Genomic DNA, 18,752 nt, shown 5'->3' on the forward strand with positions numbered 1-18,752 from the left:
GATATAATCAAATTTGAATAGCAGAAGAGGATAAGTTGAAAATGACATTTGTGATAGAAGACAGGGTGTATGCATACAACTGGATGACATTCAACCTTTGTAATGCGTCGGCAACATTCCAAAGAATCATACTGCACATATTCGAAAAAATGTCTTTCGAAAATTTCAAAGCATTCCTGGATGACTGGTCCGTATTCAGCACTGATAACAAACATCTGGTGGCATTGGGAAAATGCATGGTGTAGTTGGTAAATATTGAGTAGTTGATGGGTTGATGTCATTGGTAATTGTTATGTAGCCGACGGGGCCCTTCGGGAAGGTTCTTGTTATGTAGTCGATGGACCCCTTCAAGAAGGTTCTTCAGGATGGTATATGTACAACTTTGGATCATGGTTGTAATCATCATTGTAAGCACTATATAATCTCTTCGGCATATACCGGAATGATAAAAGGTGTACTACTATGTTACATGTTCTTGCCTATTGTTTGTATGCATTAATAAACCGTTTACCCCATACGGTAAACATTTGGCGCTGTTGCCCAATGGACCTAGAATGAAGGTAGAAGAATAAAGACTAATGCCAAATCAACTTGATAAAGATAAAAATAAGATAAAGAAAAAAGATGGAATATGCACCACACAAGAAATTTTAATTTTGGTACAACAGGCTGAGCACAGGCGAAGGTTTTAGCAAATTGCCTATAGACACTGAAGCACCGAGGAATTGTTGGAAAAGACTCAACAACAATTGGATTTGGTGTAAGAAGCAAAGGAGGAATTTCTAAACCTACATACGCCGAGGGAAGAGAATCCAAATCGAAGGGAATTAACTCGCATGGCTCAGAGTGCCAAGGGAGAATGAGCGTGGAGTGAACTCTTCATCTGCGATACACTTCTAGAATGAACAACTTCACTTAACGATGGTTTTGCTTCACTGAAGAATGCAGTTGTTGATAAGACGAATATCTAAAATAGCGCTAGTGTTGGAGTACAAAGTGTCAATGCTGGAGTACAGAGCGCCAGTGTCCGAGTGCAAACTACCTAGATATAGAGCGCTAGTATTGGAGTGCAGAATAGCACCAATGTTACAATGCCGAACGACACTAATGGAGCAGTACTGAACAATGCCCATACAAGAAGTCAAGTAAGAATGGCAGGACCAAAGGAGAAGTTGCCAAAGTTTGATGGTGATGGAACGGCCAATCCAATCAGACACTGTAAGACATGCGAAACAATTTGGATGGCAAATGGCATAACCGACATAGATGAACGAGTCCAACAATTTTCAGCAACCCTAAAGGGTGTAGCAATTGATTGGTTTGTTGATGTGGATCCCCAAAAATTAACTACATGGGCAGGAGTTAAAAAGGAGTTTATCACTGAGTTTCAATTGTTGCGTGACGACAATGAGATAGTAATAGAAATCTACACCACAAAGCAAGGGAAATATGAAACCATCCATGTATATGCCAGAAAGCTAAAAGAATTAATAAATAAAATGGAAAGTAAGCCAGCAGATGGGCTAAAAAGGTGATGGTTCATTGAGGGACTACGCCTGGAGTTAAGGAAGAAAATGAAGATTGTGTCACTATCATCATACACCAAAGCATACAATCGGGTGATGGACTTAGAGAGTGAACACAAAATGAAAAAAAGATGAAAAGTAGCTCATCCAACTTAGATGACGCGTCTGCGGAAGAAGATAGTAGTGATGACAAAAAGGGCAATAAAAAGGTCCAAGCTCTCTAGAAAAATATGATCAAAATGATGAAGGAATTTAAAAATATGTAGAAAGAGATGAAGGGAAATGAGCTATGGTGCACCGAATGCAAAACAGAAGGTCACACGAAGGGATTCTGTCCAAAAAACTAGTTCTGTGATATTTGTCAAATTATGGGGCATTCCACAAAAGAATGCCCCTTTAATATGAAAACAAGAGGACATTAACAAGTGCTTCTGAACCAGGAGGCTTCTGCGTCAGGAGGGAGCAAAAACACCAACAGTGATGGTGCAACTTCAAGCGGATACAAAAATAACAGAAGAGGGCAAAACAATAATACCAACAATAATAATGGGGGTCGCAGTCAAATTCACTATGATGTGAATGATCACCTGATGGTTCAATGTCGAACATGCAATTTGTGGGGCCACTTTGCACAAAATGATACATGAGTAAATTTGTTATGCAAATGGTGTTGTCCAGGAGATCATGAAGATGCTGAGTGCCTAAAATCAGGAGTGAATTTGATTACCATCAGGATGGACGAAGAGGAGGTTCTGGAAATTACACGAAAACAAGCAAAATTGTACCCTGACCTAACAGAAGAAAAGAAGAGATTGGAGGAAGCACAAATAGAAATTGAGAAAGCAATGCAATAGGAGAAATCACAACTGAAGGACACTACTGGTACCTCAACAAGGAACTACACTGAGCAAAACATAATAAGGCAGGTGATGCAAATGGAAGTCCCAATCAAATTAAGTGAACTTCTCAGAATGCCCCAATTATGGACAGCCATTCTGAATATGACACCATTTCTAAAAGCGACGGAGGAAAGAGGAAGGGACAATAGTGGAATGACGACAACAGACCCAATGCTTTAGGCACTCACAATGGGAAGGCATCCGACAGTAGTCGAGATGGGCATTCTGGAAATTGTTCTTACAAACACAATTGTGGATGGAGGGTCAAGCATGAATGTGTTACCAAAAGATGTATGGAAAAAATTAGGACAACCTATGTTGTGGCCACCAACATTCTAGTTGCTCACGGCAAACTAGCATGGGATCAAACCATTGGAAACCTTGATGGCACAACCAGTAACTATTGGAATGCAGCCATTTTTACTGGATTTCGTGGTCATTTCACTAAAAAGAAGAGGGTATGATGCTATTCTTGGAAGGAGTTGGTTCGTACAAGAAAAAGTAAAACATGATTGGAAACGAAATACCCTATCAATGGAGCGCGGAGGCAGAAGATTCACAATTGACTTGCACACACAAATGGTAGGTGAGGAGGTAGTGTCATCGGATTCCAAAGGCAAAGGTGGAGGGGATGACAAGGGGAAGAAGAGAATGGAACCTAATGAAGACAGAATGTTGAGACTGGAAGGATGGTCGAATGAGGATGACCTAGATTCAATGAACAGACTATTTCACTGGCAGATGGAGGATTAGGAACTCTTTTCAAGTTGCATATGTTGGGCATTGAAGAAGAAAAAGGAAGAAATGAGTTTTTGAAGGAATATAGTGAACTAAAGGAAGAAGTGCAGGTGGATGAAACACCAGCCCATACATTCATTGAAGATAAGCCAATAAAAAATGAAGAGGCCACAGTACAAACTATGAACCTCAGAGATGATATTGAACCAAAAAACATACTGGTGAGAGGAGAGAGCTTTGACCCATGCGAAAAAGAGAATAATACACCATAGGCTGGAAATTTGCAGGAATAGACCTGGAGGTACACCATACAAGCACAAGGCAAGGAAAAAAATTGTACAGACTGAAGGCATCGTACGGACAAGGAGCCGCCACTGTACGGTTAAGTAAATGTCTATCGTATGAACATGAGAAGTACCGTACGACCAAAGAGGTATATCGTACGATAGTACGACAAACAAATGAAGGGGAAGCCATGTCTAAGCATTACACCGTATGGCAACCATATGAGTATGGCTTAAGGAAAGCAAAAAGGAGGGTACAACATAAGACCATCTAGTGCATGGTATGTCGTACGGACTTGGAGTAGAGGGGAATAAATAAGGACACACCGTATGACCATGGCTAGGAAAGGTGCAGAAAAGGTAAGAGCACCATATGGCCATATGACCAGATTGCTTGGAGGTTGGGTGACTGTACGAAAAAAGAGAGAGATTGTATCGCTTACTCGTACGGACATCGATAGCAAGAGAACCATACCATACAATAGCAACAGTCAGAGTGGGGAGGTCATACAGTAGCAGGAAGACGGTACAGTTATGGCAGAAGCAATACATTGTGTAGCTATACACCATACAGTACTGACAACGAGGTTGTAACATAACAGAGAGAGACCACTATATGGACATAGAAGAAGGGTGATAGGAGGTTTTCTGAAAAAAAAAAAAAAGAAGCATGACAGATTGAAATAGTTTACAATGAGTAACATATGATGCCGAAGGGAAAGGCAAGACATAAACAAGTAGAAAACATAAGCAGTTGCGAAAAAGAGTGTGGGATTAGAAGAAAATCACAAAAGTGGTGTGTTCCATGGAGTTTTGTGTCACTTTGAGAGTGCTAATTTGGTCTTGGTGGACCCCGCCCTGTATCGCGATAGGGAACACGCATGGGGTGCTGCCCCTCGACCCCACTAGGGGCGATGCCCCCTAGACCCCCAATTGGTTCAATCATCAGTCGTGGGAAGTGTGACCAATTGATGAGACCTGGAGCTGCTACAGGCATAGTGTGCCAGAGGTGGAAAGATCAATAGAGCAAGCCTTTTGAGAGAGGTGATATGCTTTGAGGCACTTGGAGTAGGTGTTGGACATGAAGTTGTCTTGGTGGATGCATAGAGAGCTCGGGAGGAGCTAATCATCCAGTTGAAGGTAGTATAGCGACATTTGGCTCAGGGTACCCAGGAGTTGGAAGTAGAGAAAGCAACACGAGTGGCTATCAAGGTCAACTTGATTAAGGAGACAGTATTGTGTTAGCAAAGGCTGCAGATGCAATGTAATTTGGAGACCAGTTGATGCAGGCATGGAACGAGTGTGAAAGTGGTGTAACGAAAACATATCTATCTTGTTGTAGTTATTCAGTTAATGTATTCTATTTTGTTAATCTGTCTCAGATATTTTGTAATTGTCGTCCAAAGACCACTTCCTTTTGGGGGGGATGATGTCGTCGCTAAATAATGAGTAGCCGACACGTTGATGTCATTGGTAATTATTATGTAGCCGATGGGCCCCTTTGGGAAGGTTTTTGTTATGCAACTGACGGTCCCCTTCGGGAAGGTTCTTTGGGATGGTATATGTACAACTTTGGATCATGGTTGTAATCATCATTGTAAGCACTATGTAATCTCTTCGGCATATATGCGAATAATAAAAGGTGTACTACTGTGGTACATGTTCTTTTCATTTGTCTGTATGCATTAATAAACTGTTTACCCCATACAGTAAACACATGGAAAGATGTTGAAGAGCGCGACTAGCCTTAAATCCGAAGAAATGTAGATTCATGGTTCCACATGGAAGATTGCTGGGACACATAGGCTATTACAAAAGATTCATCAAAAACTTTGTCAAAGTATCATACCCAGTAGACATGTTAACATGCAAAGGGGAACCGTTCAGATGGGAGAAAGAACAAGATGAATCTTTTGAAGGGTTGAAGGTATGCTTGGCTACAGCACCTATCTTGGCATACCTGGATTGGAACAAGGACTTTCATGTTCATGTAGATGCATCCAACTATGCAATAGGAGCAACTTTGGCTCAAACAAGTAACCATGAACTCGATCACCTAGTGTACTTTGCCAGTTGACTGCTATCTAAGGCAAAGAAAAATAATGGTACAATGGAACGAGAGGCATTAGGCATGGTCTATGTAGTACAGAAGTTCCAACATTACTTTTTGGTGACAACGTTCATGTTTTATGTAGACCATCAACCTTTGTTGTACCTAGTGAATAAACCTATCATCCAAGGAAGAATTAGCTGGTGGTTACTTTTTCTATAGGAGTTCACCTTCAAAATCATTGTGCGACCCAGGAAGAAACATGTCAATGTAGACCATCTGTCATGAATTAAAACAGGAGAATAGACTGACGAAGTAAATGATGATTTTCCTAATGCACAGTTATTTCAAATTGTAGTACTGCCAAAATGGTACACGAGTGTTGGGGAATGCCTGTCCACGAGACAACCACCAAAGGAGATGCCACAAAATGAACGGTGGAAATTAGTAATCAAGAGCTGTACATTTCAATTGATCAATGGATTACTGTACAAGATGGGGCCTAATCACATCCTGCGATAGTGTGTGTTAGAGGAGGAAATATCGAGGGTGTTGAAGGAAGCACATGAGGGTCTAGCAGGAGGGCATATGGGACCTAATACCACAGCGTGAAAAATATTACTAGTAGGACTATGGTGGCCAACAATGTACAATGACACTTTCGAATGGGTCGTCGGGTATGACACCTACCAAAGGGCTAGGAAGCCACTAAAGAGAGACTTCATGCCACTTAACCCCTCATGCACAGGAACTCTTTGAAAGATGGGGGTTGGACTTCATCGGACCTCTAAAGGTGAGCAAAACTAGAAGGTGCCAATACATTGTTGTAGCAATGGAGTATCTGACCAAGTGGGTGGATGTACACGCACTCCCAGATAACTCAGCAATAAGCACATCAAGATTTATTTATGAGCAAATAATTACCAAGTATGGGATTCCACTACAGTTAACAAGTGATAGGGGAGGACACTTCGTTAACCATGTTATCCAACTACTCACTACTAAATTTAAAATCTATCATTCATTGTCGAGCCTGTACTACCCAAGAGCAAATGGATAGGCTGAGGCTATGAACAAGAACCTGGTAGCAATCATCTATAAGTCATGTGCGGTTGAAGGTGAAGACTGGGAGAAAAAATTGCCCTCTACCCTTTGGGCATACCGTACATCGTACAAGGTGACAATGGGACACACACTGTTCTAGTTGATGTTCGGATAGGAGGCAGTGGTACCAGCAAAATTCATGATACCGAACCTGAGGATCGTGCTAGAAAATAAGTTAGGCAACACAAAAAGCCTAAGGGAAAGGTTGCATAATCTGAACAAGCTCAAGGAGAAGTGGCTATTGGCATAATGGGCCACGGAGGTGATGCAGAATAGGCACAAAGCGTGGCATGATAAACACCTAAAACTAAACAAGTTCCAATCGGTACAGCTAGTGTTGAAGTATGACAAACAGAATGAAATCAAACTAGGCAAGTTTAAAGTCAAATGGGTTAGACTGTACCAAATATGGGAAGTAGGCGACAACAGAGCAATAAAGTTATGGACATTAGATGAACAAGAAATACCAAAAGCAGTCAACGGTTCAAAGTTAAAAATGTATCATGTCAGAATGACCCCCTCGTCATCGGAGAATGACAAAACTCAAAGGAACGGTATACAAGAAAATTTTAAAAGAAAAAAAGAAGTAAACATTAGCCATACACCCATACGACCCTTCACAAGAAATGACACCGTACGACATCATGTTATAAATCACCAGCGTATGACGGTAGAGGCTTATTAAGGCATAACATACAGTGGCAAAAACATAATCATCATACGGTATAAGATATGCATGGCAGGAGCATTTTTATGGTGACACCAAGCTAATGTGAATGTGGCCTTCCTCAGAGAAATCACAAGGCAACTGAAGATTCTTTGCAAGGAGTCAGTTTCACTTAGATTACTAAGCTCGTGATACAGGGAAAACTCGATGGTAATGGTACACTGAGATCTTGGTAGGGTTTGGCAAGTTTATAAGCTCGAGGGCTTGTGGTAATCACTGAAAATTTGGGTTGAATTGATTTGATCCCTTTCTAAGGCATTCATTTGTGTGTTTCTTTTCTACAGAGGCACAATTTTTTTGGGAGTATTTGGGGATTTGGTTCTTCATATTTCGTGTAAAGGTAGCAATGGCAAATGGATGAACCGGGCTTAGTTGGTTTGCAATCGGTTTGCAAAGAAATTAGCAAGAAGGTTCGTGTTCATATGCACAAGAGGGTTTGTGTTCATACATATAGGTCATACCGAGCAAGGACAAACATCTATATGGTGCTCCCTACAACAGAGAGACAAGGGCAACCGTAGGGTCATACAGCGTGCAGGAAAAAAAAAGAAAAAAATAAATATAGGCTCGCTTCCATACAGTGGCCAGGGGTCAGTACAATCGAAGGTTGGATTCTAAAGGAGGGGAATTTTGCAATAGGCAGTTGTATGAAAAAAGTAACTGATTGAATGGTAATTTATTCAACAAACTGACAAGGGAGTATTAGGTATGCAGTTAGCCGAAAAAAGGGCTTGGAGGAAGAAACTTGATCATGATTTAGCGTTGAGTCAAAATATGCAAGCAGGGCCTTCTGTAGTGCAGCCAGGTAGAAAAGATAAGGGCAAACAAAGAGCCAAAATGCAGAACTAGCCAGATGTACAGATAACACCACAGAACATAGCATTCGAAGGGTTGAATGGGCTAGAATGCAGGAAATTGTGGAATAAAAATCTGGATGACCACCTTGTCAAAGCAAGCATACAAAAAGCATGGGGAGAGTGGGCAATCCAGATGCTAGTTTTCTGTATCTAGGATTTCAAAGGTGTCTTGCGTATCATTATTGAGGCATATGATAAGCACTCTTGTAAAAGTTCAATTTCGTACTTGGGATACAATGCAGTGATATCATTCCGGCCAACTAACTTTACCATAGTATTTGACATACTAGGAATGGCACAAGGAGGCAAGAAAGTTGACAATAAGCCAAGAAAGATGGACAAGGGGAGAAAATTGAAGCTGGTGGAATTAGTGTGCAAGGATCAAGTACAGTAGAAGAAACATGCCCTTACCGACACCTCGAGGGGAAGAGGGTTGAGAAAATCTGACATCAGAGAAGGCCATTGGAGGTGCCTCATGGACGTGATAAAGAGTAGACTTACAAGGTCAAGTAGGGCGTCAGACATCTCCTTTCTGCTGGTCGGTATGATGAACAGACTCATGAATGGGAGGGTTTATGACTGGGCTTCTCTATTGGCCACACACATGGATGAGTTCATGACATTGCAACATAAAACATTTTACATGCCGCACTATGCCATCGGACTCTTTTTGGAGGCAACTACGAGGATGATACCCAAAGAAAAGTTGGAAATCTAGCCAAGTCCAATAGTACCTGGTGAGCCTCTGATAATGCAGTGGAGGCATTTAGACACACCTGGAGGGCAGAAAGGCATTGGCCAAAAGAGGGTACGGCAAGAGATGGAGGAATCTAGAAACATGAATAGTGGTCGCTAGGATACACCTTGTGAGGAGGATGATTCAAAGGAAATGGAGGAGGTAGAGCAGGATGAGGAGGAAGATGATTAGGAAGTTAGGGTGATTTCAGCAACCCCACTTCACTTTTTGTAGCAGTTGATGACTGCACCAGTGACAGCTACGCCATCTTTTTTAGCACCGCATGTACACACTATGGCAGATGTTCACATCCTAGGGTTCAGGCAGTTTAGATAGCCAGTGGTGATTTCCTTCCTCTAATTTGGTTGCAGTAATGAAGACTCCCCCTTGGGACCCTAATTGTTCCACTTGCTCCCTGGTGAGTTGTTCATCTCCTATTTGTAATGGGGACTATGTGGGTGAATATTCCTCAATTTGAGGTGCTTGTTCCTTTTCCACTCTTTGCCTCTTGGGCATGGGCTCATCTAGTCTCTCCTCAAGGACAACACTGGTTGATCCCATTATTTGTTTTCCCTTATCTATAGTGGCCTTTTTATTCTAAATCGCACTATAACTAGGTCTCCTTTGAACAATTAACTACCCTGATCCTACTGTAGGAGTAAATGATAACCTCCTCATAACTTCTTTGGCCTTTTCAAAGAAAGAATTAATAAAGAATAGCTTCTTTTCATTCATGACCTCCATAATTTCAAGAAAAGTGGTCATTAGTTTATTCAACCTATCTGCCTCTATTTTTGCATTCTTTAGAGGCTTATAGTTATTATCAAAACAATTAATGAATTCCAAAACTCTGGAGTAAACTCTTCACTTTTCCTTTTTGATCTCCTACTCTTACAGAGAGAACTCATTCCTTATTATATCTTCAAGGAAGTAGGGTTCATGATTTTTTGAACCAACTTTAGCTTTTTGCCTAAACATATCAAAAAAATTCCCTCAATATCACAAAAACGGGGGAGAGATACAACCACCTTGTACTAATCCAAAAATTTATACAAAAATACCCAACCACCCTTAGTGATGAAAAAAATGGTGAGCTACAATACAAGTGGGGAAAAGTGAACCTCTAGATCTACCCACCGAGTCTCTTCCAACCCACCTATCTGGCATAGCATTCCAGCTATCCCTACTTTCAGAGGTACTTGGTAGGGCAATACATGAGGAGTCCCTTGAAAACCATATACCCTAAAGACTATAGAAATAGGGTAAGGTATGATATCATCTCAATTGTGGGACACTTTCAAATCAGAAGGATTTATCCATAGGCTTGATTAAATCCATCACCGCCTTGGGGATTCTGGGATTGTCCCTTAATATGAGGCATCTTAACCTAGATGCAAAATACCTATCAAATCTGACAAAACTTTCCTCCTCTACATCCTAGGTCATGTTTGCACTCCACAACTGGACTAGAAAAGCCTCTCCTTCATACTCTCAGTTCAAGACCATCTCCTTTTCAATATATATTACCCTCTTAAACAAGAACATGTGCATTAATAGTGAATATTGGCCAAAAGTCTTTTCCACCTTGCCTTTTGCAATTCCAACTAATCCTATGTGGATCTCTTTTGCTATATAGGATGTAAAATAAAAAATAATATCCACACCAAAAGAAGAAATCTGAGTCATCATATACATAAATTTTATTGGCATAAAATTATGTTCATCCTCGCCAAAAGCCCTATACAGAGTTATATATTTCTATGGCCCTAGAAGTGAAAAATTCCTTTTTAAAGGGCTCTTTAGTAGATGTTGTGACCACTGGAAAATTTGCAATTGAGCCCAAGTGTGCCCTCAGTGCACCTTGCCTAACCTTATCCCTCTTAGATAAGTATTCCTTTTCTAGTCCTGGGAGGTCAATGGTCTCATGGTAATCTAAAAATGGCTCCAAACCAAAAACCTCTCAAATTTCTTCAGCACTTATGCTTATCAGACACTCCCCATCTAATCTTCTTACTATCCTAACTGTTGGGTCATAATTCTTAGCAATGGCTGTGAGTAGGTCAGCATCCATGAAAACACCAGGGACCACTAGTTTTCCTAAATCAAAATTCCAGATATTCCCATGGGGAGCAAACAGTTTTCTTTCTGAAAACCACTTCTTAAAAAGATAAAGCCCTATTTTGGAAGTGGTAGCATCCCTAACCCAATTCCCTTTGTCATGCAAACCATCTAAATTTTTGAGCTTAGGGTTCATAGGAATTAACTTTTAAAGCTGGGCTGCCTCAATCGTGGATTCAGGCAATTGTTCAAGAAAGTCGTCATGGATATTTCTACTTGCATAATCTACCTTTCTCGAAAAAACTTTCTTTGGAGGCATGTTTACTAATGATGCTGACTACCAAAATTCTTTACTGTCTAATGGATTTGGATACTTGGATGTTTGTTACTCTTTCACTGCAAGTTTGCAACACAATGTGGATACTGGAAATTCTTTAGCACTTTAATCACACAAGGAATAATTCTTCAATGGCTCTCGGCTCTATGAAATTCTGAAATTTGTTTGCATAAAGAATAACTCAGTGAAATCTTGCAATATATTCCTAGTTCTGCTTCGCATGGGGAGCTTTAATTCTCATAAATGGATTGTAAGGAACATGGGGTGGCATCACCTTATAAATTTAAAAACAAGCCATCGATTTCAAAAAATCTGATGATCTAGGAACAAAATTGTTGATGACTCAATTTCAATCAGCCAAGTTAGCTATCAACCCAATCAAATTGCTCCATATAAACCTTTCCTTGCACTACTAGCAACTTATTCTGGACCCACTGGCACTTGTGGACATGTGTCACACTCTCACTATGTCGCTATGCATAAACATCGAGCAACTCCTATATGCAATATAGCAACCATTTTTGATGCATCTTTGATCTGATGATGTACATTTTACGAGTATTTTATTACAATTTTGGTGGGTCCTTCTAAATTTCCTTTGGTCGCCTTGTCGCGTACACTAAAAGTCGAGCAAGTTTCCATAGCGACATGGTGCCCACCATTGATCTAAGAAGATCTAACGACGCCAACCAACACATATCTTCTTCTAAGTGCGGATCCACGTGGCATATGACGTAATACCATCTTGACATGCTAGCAAGGTTCTTTATGACGAGTGATTTCTACGGCACCATCTTTTAAAATCAGCTCCCACCACCTTCTTATTTCACGGGAGGTCACCATGTCGCTACTAGCGAAGTTCTCACAATTTTCGGTGGTGACATAGTGACCACTGTATACTTCAAAGAAATCTAGCATTACGAAATAGGCACATTCTTGTAATGATATTTTTATTTACTGCACCTAACACTTCTAACATTCCATTGTGCTGATGAAGCTCATTTATGATAAACCAAAACCTCGGTACTTTTCTTTAGGTTTGGTCCCACTGTGTTACACTTTTGCGGGAGGTCGTCATTTCGCTACCCATAAAAACCTTGCATTTTTTGGTGGTGACATAGCGACCACCGTTGATCCTAGAAAGATCTGACGGCACGGACGATCAAGCATATATTACTGGGTCCATGTGTAGAACTTTCTTGGTTGCTATAACGTGTGTAGTAAACTTCATGCAAATTTTTATAACAACAATGCAACTACCGTTGATCTTTAAAAGATCTAATAGTAAGGAACATTTCGGGAGACTTATGAAACAAAGATGAAAATTCTTTAAAAGGCTCCCGAAAAATATATTTTATTTCAAAATGATTTTCTCGCTCAATTTAAAAGGTGAAACATACGACCTAAAGGGCTTGCTTAGGGCACAAATCTTTCTTTAATTAGGGCTTTTCTTAGGGTTAATCAATTTTGAAAATACCAAATTCTAATTTACATATAAGAACCAGGGACATTCATAGCAAAACATGATTAGGAAAACACAACATAAAAACATGACCAACACATGGTATGCAATGAAGCTTACTCAGGCATGGACCTCCAAACATTTTCCCTATGACCTATTTGTAGAAGATGTTCCAAACTGGGGGGTGTATAACAGTTTTCTGCATTGAACAACATGGACCCAAGTGAGCAAACCAATATTCTAAGCAGATTAACACAAGTTGAAGAAATGCTCATAGCCACAATCAACTAGATCATACAAGTAATAAAAATGTTTGGAAGACAATATAAATACCATGGACATACCATTAGCCTTGCACAAGACATCACAAGTGTTGTAAATACCTTGCTGCGTAGAATTACAGAGTTGGATGTGCTCATTGTATAGAAATGATACAGTCAAACACAATGTTATGACTCCCAGTAAGTAGGAGCCATGTCAAAGATGCACTCCTATACAAGATAAAATACTTTCCATACTACTCTGATGTAGCTTCAGATGCAACATGTTTACTTGCCTTATCAGAGCAGAGCACAGATGTATTGGCCATGTTGACCACAATTGAAATTGAAGATGATCTTATGGTATTGGAAATGAGGTAGATGCAGATGAAGAACAAAGAACAACTAATAAAGCCCACACATCATTATTCATCAACAAAATGCCAAATACACGTCGTGAACTTGAGACAATACGTCACACATTGCATCTTGATGATCCCACAGATATTTCAATATGTTGGCCTAATATGGATTTGTGCCCGATAAATGAGTACAACATTGAAGCTTTAGTTGATATGGCATTTCCAACACTCTTTCCCACTGGAGCCACCCAATACATACAGACAAGATTGAGCCACGTAGAACTCCATGAGTATGTTGTACACCTATTGCAGTTTCATGACCAAAGATTTGGGAGGCATCCTCAATTTCAATACTTCATCTATAAGCTCATGTTACGACACTATACACAAGGCATTGTGATTTTTTTTTTAAAGAGGAATGTAGAGGAAAATATACCAACTACTATTGAAGGCCTCCAAGCACGCCTACAGGATGTACCAGATACACAGCTTGCAAATGAGCTTATGCACTCTAGCTCCTCAATTAGAGGAACCTGGTCATATTGTAATATACAATATTTGGAGTTGAAAGACCTAATCCATCAATTGGGCCCACCTTCCCTATTCCTCACTTTGAGTGCAGCTGATATAAAATGGCCAAATCTCCAACAACTCTTCACTGGTGAAATACCAACAGCTACATTATCAAATAAGGAGTGCTTAGAAAATGTTGTCAATAACCCTCATAGCACATTACTTTACTTACATCAATAGTTTCAGATCTTTTGAGAAGGGGTTATCTGAAAATATCTAGGCAGAAAGGACTACTAGTAGTAGACCGAATGGCAAAGTAGAGGTACAAGACATGTGCATGGGTTTATTTGGGTTCCTAATGCACCAGATGTTGATAATCTTAACTAGGATAACAACATAGTGTTGGATAGGACAAGAGCATTCTTTGATACATTTGTAATAGCGCAGAATCCCTGTGAGGTAGATAAAAGAAATAGTACAATATTTCCATCACCACGTGATGATCCATATTTGCTAGACATGCCAAAAATATTTTTTGTGGACCCTTCCAAAGACTATGAAGAGCTTGTTAATCATGTCCAAAGGAACACAAAGTGCACTAAGGGAACATGCCTTTATTACAAGAAAGGTAAAAGAATGGAGTGTCGTTACAAGGCTTCTAGGAATGAGCAACCTACATCAACACTAAAATGTGATAGCACTGGAAATAATAAGTATGAACCCGCAAGGAATGATGATATATTAAACATCCATAACCAAAAAATGCTTCAAATCTATAGGGCCAACATAGATTGCCAACATGTTATTTCAAGAGAATCAGTCCTTAAATACATAGCCAAGTATGCCACAAAAGCAAAGAGGATGTCAACAACATGCACAAATATGCTATCAAGGATGAGCGCAGGCCAACAATCAAATAGTCCAGCACTAATAGCATATAGAAAATTCATGGTAGAGATAATTGTAGAGTCTGATCTAGGGGCATAGGAAATGTGCCACATGCTACAAAAATTGCCACTTGTAGAATGCAATCAGCCTTTCACCTCCCTAAATGTGGGTAGAAAAGTACTCCAATAAATAACAAGGAAAACAACTACCACAATAGTAGAGGACAACTACATATAAAGCTACATGAAATGCTCGGTCGAGTTAGAGACATTGGCACTACTTGATTTTGGAAGGTTATTTACCTACTCTGCAAAACACAAACAAAGCCAATGGAAAAAAAGGCAAGTTGAAGCTATCGTCTATGTGCACCCCAAATTTTATAGCATTCCAAAAGAAGACTCAAAACAATTTAAAATATTTTGTTGGACATAATTGCTTGTTTACAAACATTTCTGCCACATTGAGCATGATGTGGGCCTCACAAAGGATGTGTTTGAAAGAAATTGGAAAGAAATGAATGCAACGAACTACACCATTTGGCACATCCAATGTCTTGCTTTAGAGGCAATGAAAAATGCGAATGTGGAAGGAAAAGAAGACAACAATGCTACCAACAATGACACTCTTGAGATCAATGAATGGGAAATGCTATCATATAGATGGGGCCAACATCAAACAATCACCTTAGTGACATTGACATGCTTGGAAAGCGCAATTTTGATAACAAAAATAGATGGGACCAAAATACAGTGCCTCCCCACCTTCACCAAATAGCGACAAAGTTTATAGAGATTATAGAGAGAGGCTCATCGACCATAGACATGCTTTTCTATAGTGAAAGCCATGTACAAGCATTATCCAACCAGAAAACACAAGCTTTGAACATAATTGTTAGCCACAATAAATTTACCTCTAGCATACCATTGTATATGATCGGATGAGGAACAAAAGGTACAAGGAAATCATATTAAAGTAGTTGTATAAGATATGCACTAGGTGGGAATACACAACGATGAACAATCCAACTGCTCACACTTGCTCCAATTGTAGTAGCCGCATTCAACATACATGCAACAATAATACACTTTGCACTACGTAATCCTATCAAGGAGATGTAGGCATTGACAACCTTTCAAGAGGAGTTGAAGAGCATAAGATACATCCTCATCAATGAGATGAGTTTTCTAGGCCCAAAGATGTTACTAAAGATTTCATAGCAGGTTACGTCAGGCATTTTCACACAATAGGCACCTATGTTTTGGTGGCCTCTCCATAGTCTTGGTCGGAGACCTTGCACAATTACCACATGTAATGGACAGGCCTATTTACACTGCTCGTGTGGGAGCACCATTATTGTGGGAGAAGTTTACAACAGTTTTCACCTTACAAACTTTGTACTACCAACAAGGAGATTCAAGTCAACAAATGCAATTTCATTAGACACTACAAAACATACAGAATGCAAATCCAACGCAAAAGGATTGGGAGCTCCTAATGATGTGTGCTCACATGAAAATTGCATTAACTGAAAGAGAGGAATTTGAAAATGCAACCCACTTATTCGCTACTAATAACTTGGTTAGATGGCACAACAAAAAGATGAAACAATTAAACCTCCTAGTGACATTGAGCTTAGCAACAAAAACAAGGTCTACAACTAATATACCACAAAGGACAAAAAACTAGAGACGCAAGTGTTACTTTGCAAAGGGCGACAGATCATGTTGACAACAAATATATGGACACAGGCAGGGCTTGTAAATGGAGCACTAGGTGAGGTAATAGACATTGTTTACAGTGTCGAAGCGAAGCCACCTGATCTCGCATTGTATGTAGTGGCAAGAATGGATAAATATGTTTGGCCATCATGGAATGAGGCGAACCCCAAAATGGTACCAATAACACCTATATCTCAAGGTAGCCGAAGGCAACTAACCATTAGAATGGCATGGTCAATGACAATACACAAATCTCAAGGGCTAACCCTATAGAAAACCACAACTGACATTGGTAGAACAGAAAGGCAAAGGTTAACATTCACAGCCCTATCTAGAGTCAAGAGTTTAGATAGCCTCCGTCTCCAACCAGTGTTCACCTTTTAGAGGCTTGTCAAAATTTAAAACCATCCATACACAAATTCATTTCTATGAATAAATGAAGAAGCTCGATTTCAAAGCATGTCTGTCTACTGAAAGTTAGTTGTACAATGGTACAAAATGTGTGTTGATGAAGACGAGACTCAACACCCCATGTTCTTTAGTAAATATGCTAAATCTATTCAGTAGAGTTCATTGAGATATATCAATGTGCTTTTCAAAAATTTATTTTTAACGTCAATTAAATTTATTCCTTTTCAACTATTGCTATAATCAATAATATCTTATATATTCTTTCTTTTTCAGTAGGTATCCTTTGACAATCGGGCAATTTACAAATGCCTACAATGTCTACATGTTCCATTGAATATTTTGTTGACAGTCTTTCTCTATAAGCCTTTAGTAGCTGAAATACTCCATGCTAAATACTCTCCTATGATGTAAACAATCGAAACCCAAAAAAATTTGATGCAATTTTGAATTGCCTAGCAATAGAACTAGAGTTCAATGTATACATTGTCTTACCAATCCTGCCATCTTACATGTATAATTCTATGTCCCTAAATGAGAAAAATAAAGAGATACATTCTCCAAAAGTTATTATACTTCCCTTTAATTTGTGCGTACTTTTTTTATCCCAAATTTACCTATGCCCTGACAAATGTGGGAAGGTACATTTAGTCCTACTTTACCCAATAAGCATTTACATTTATCTTTGCAACAAAGACTCTAAGATAATGTTGTACAACTGTTAGTGGCCAGTTTTGTATTCTTATTTTACCTCTCTTGTCTAGTTTATTTAATTCTAGTGTTCGAGTTTTCTGGAGTTAGGGGAATCTACTAATATCTTTCTCATATTGGCTCTTGACTTAGTATTGATGAAGTTATAGTACTCCTATTCTTCTAATTTCATGTGAATTCTAAAAACTAGCATTTTGTTTTCAAGACAGGTTTATGAATTGTAATTGTATAAGTAGGGTGTGAAGTCTCCATTTGCATTCAATTGGGTTATTACATAGTACAGAATATTATTGCAGTTTCCATGTCTAATTAGTTCTCAATTGATATCCACAGTTGATTCTCCAAACCGATATTAGGTTGACAAAATGGAGGACATAAACATTTTAATAGTTGAGCTTTGAAGAAGAGAAGGCGAAAGTTTAACATTCATCTACTCGATTTGCCAATGCATTTGCAGGAACACATTTACAAAGCTTCCAGATTTACATTCAATGTGCTCCTCTCATTCAGTTTTTAGAGAATGAAAGACAATTTTCTTGTCCCACACCTTCCTCTAATTGCTTTCACACTCCAACCCATGGTTGTTTCTCTTGGATGTTGAAGGATCTTGCACCGCCAATTGTTTCTGTGCAAAAATAGATTACAGTTCTTTTCTCTTTCCTAGGCAATCATAATTCCCCTTTGTCTATATTATCAGCTTCACCAAGAAGATTACTTGTAAAATACTCTTCACAATTATACATCTGCAATCCACTCAGGAGAATTTATATTGAGGTACTATTAGACATACATTCCAGGCCCATAGGAATCGGACAAGGAAAAAATGGAAAGCCTTACTTAGTAGTAAAGGCAAAGGACAATTGGAGCTAGACATCTAATGTTTCTATACAAATTTATTACTATTTTCAAGGTCTGTAGCAGTTAAAGTTTCAATCTTTAATAGATCTGGAGATTTTATTTATTATGATGAGATGGTTCAGTGCAATGGAGTTCTTTTTTGGAGTAAGTGCCCAATTGCTGTTGTGGGTTTCAAAATCCGTGATAACAGTTTCACTCAGGTGAGAATAGATGAGTTTCCATTCGAAACCATAGTCATAGACAAGCATTATCGATA

General features: G+C 39.3%; 1 protein-coding gene across 7 annotated transcripts in view; it reads left to right on the top strand.

Annotated features, from left to right (window-relative positions):
• LOC149544340 (uncharacterized) overlaps positions 1-18,752 on the top strand; it is a 167,965-nt gene that overhangs the window by 139,433 nt on the left and 9,780 nt on the right. The window contains exon 8 of one of the 7 annotated variants that reach the window (XM_089798794.1): positions 17,972-18,602. The exons of 5 other annotated variants lie outside the window; for them this stretch is intronic. In XM_089798794.1, coding sequence (XP_089654920.1) covers positions 17,972-17,975 — 4 coding nt within the window. In that variant the 3' untranslated portion in view covers positions 17,976-18,602. Of the gene's footprint in view, positions 1-17,971; positions 18,603-18,752 lie in introns of those variants that run through there. One more of the 7 variants, XM_089798792.1, reaches the window with a different exon arrangement.

The sequence above is a fragment of the Cupressus sempervirens genome, chromosome 8 (assembly GCF_028749045.1).
Source record: "Cupressus sempervirens isolate cs-2001-9-10 chromosome 8, ASM2874904v1, whole genome shotgun sequence".
Classification (NCBI taxonomy): domain Eukaryota; kingdom Viridiplantae; phylum Streptophyta; class Pinopsida; order Cupressales; family Cupressaceae; genus Cupressus; species Cupressus sempervirens.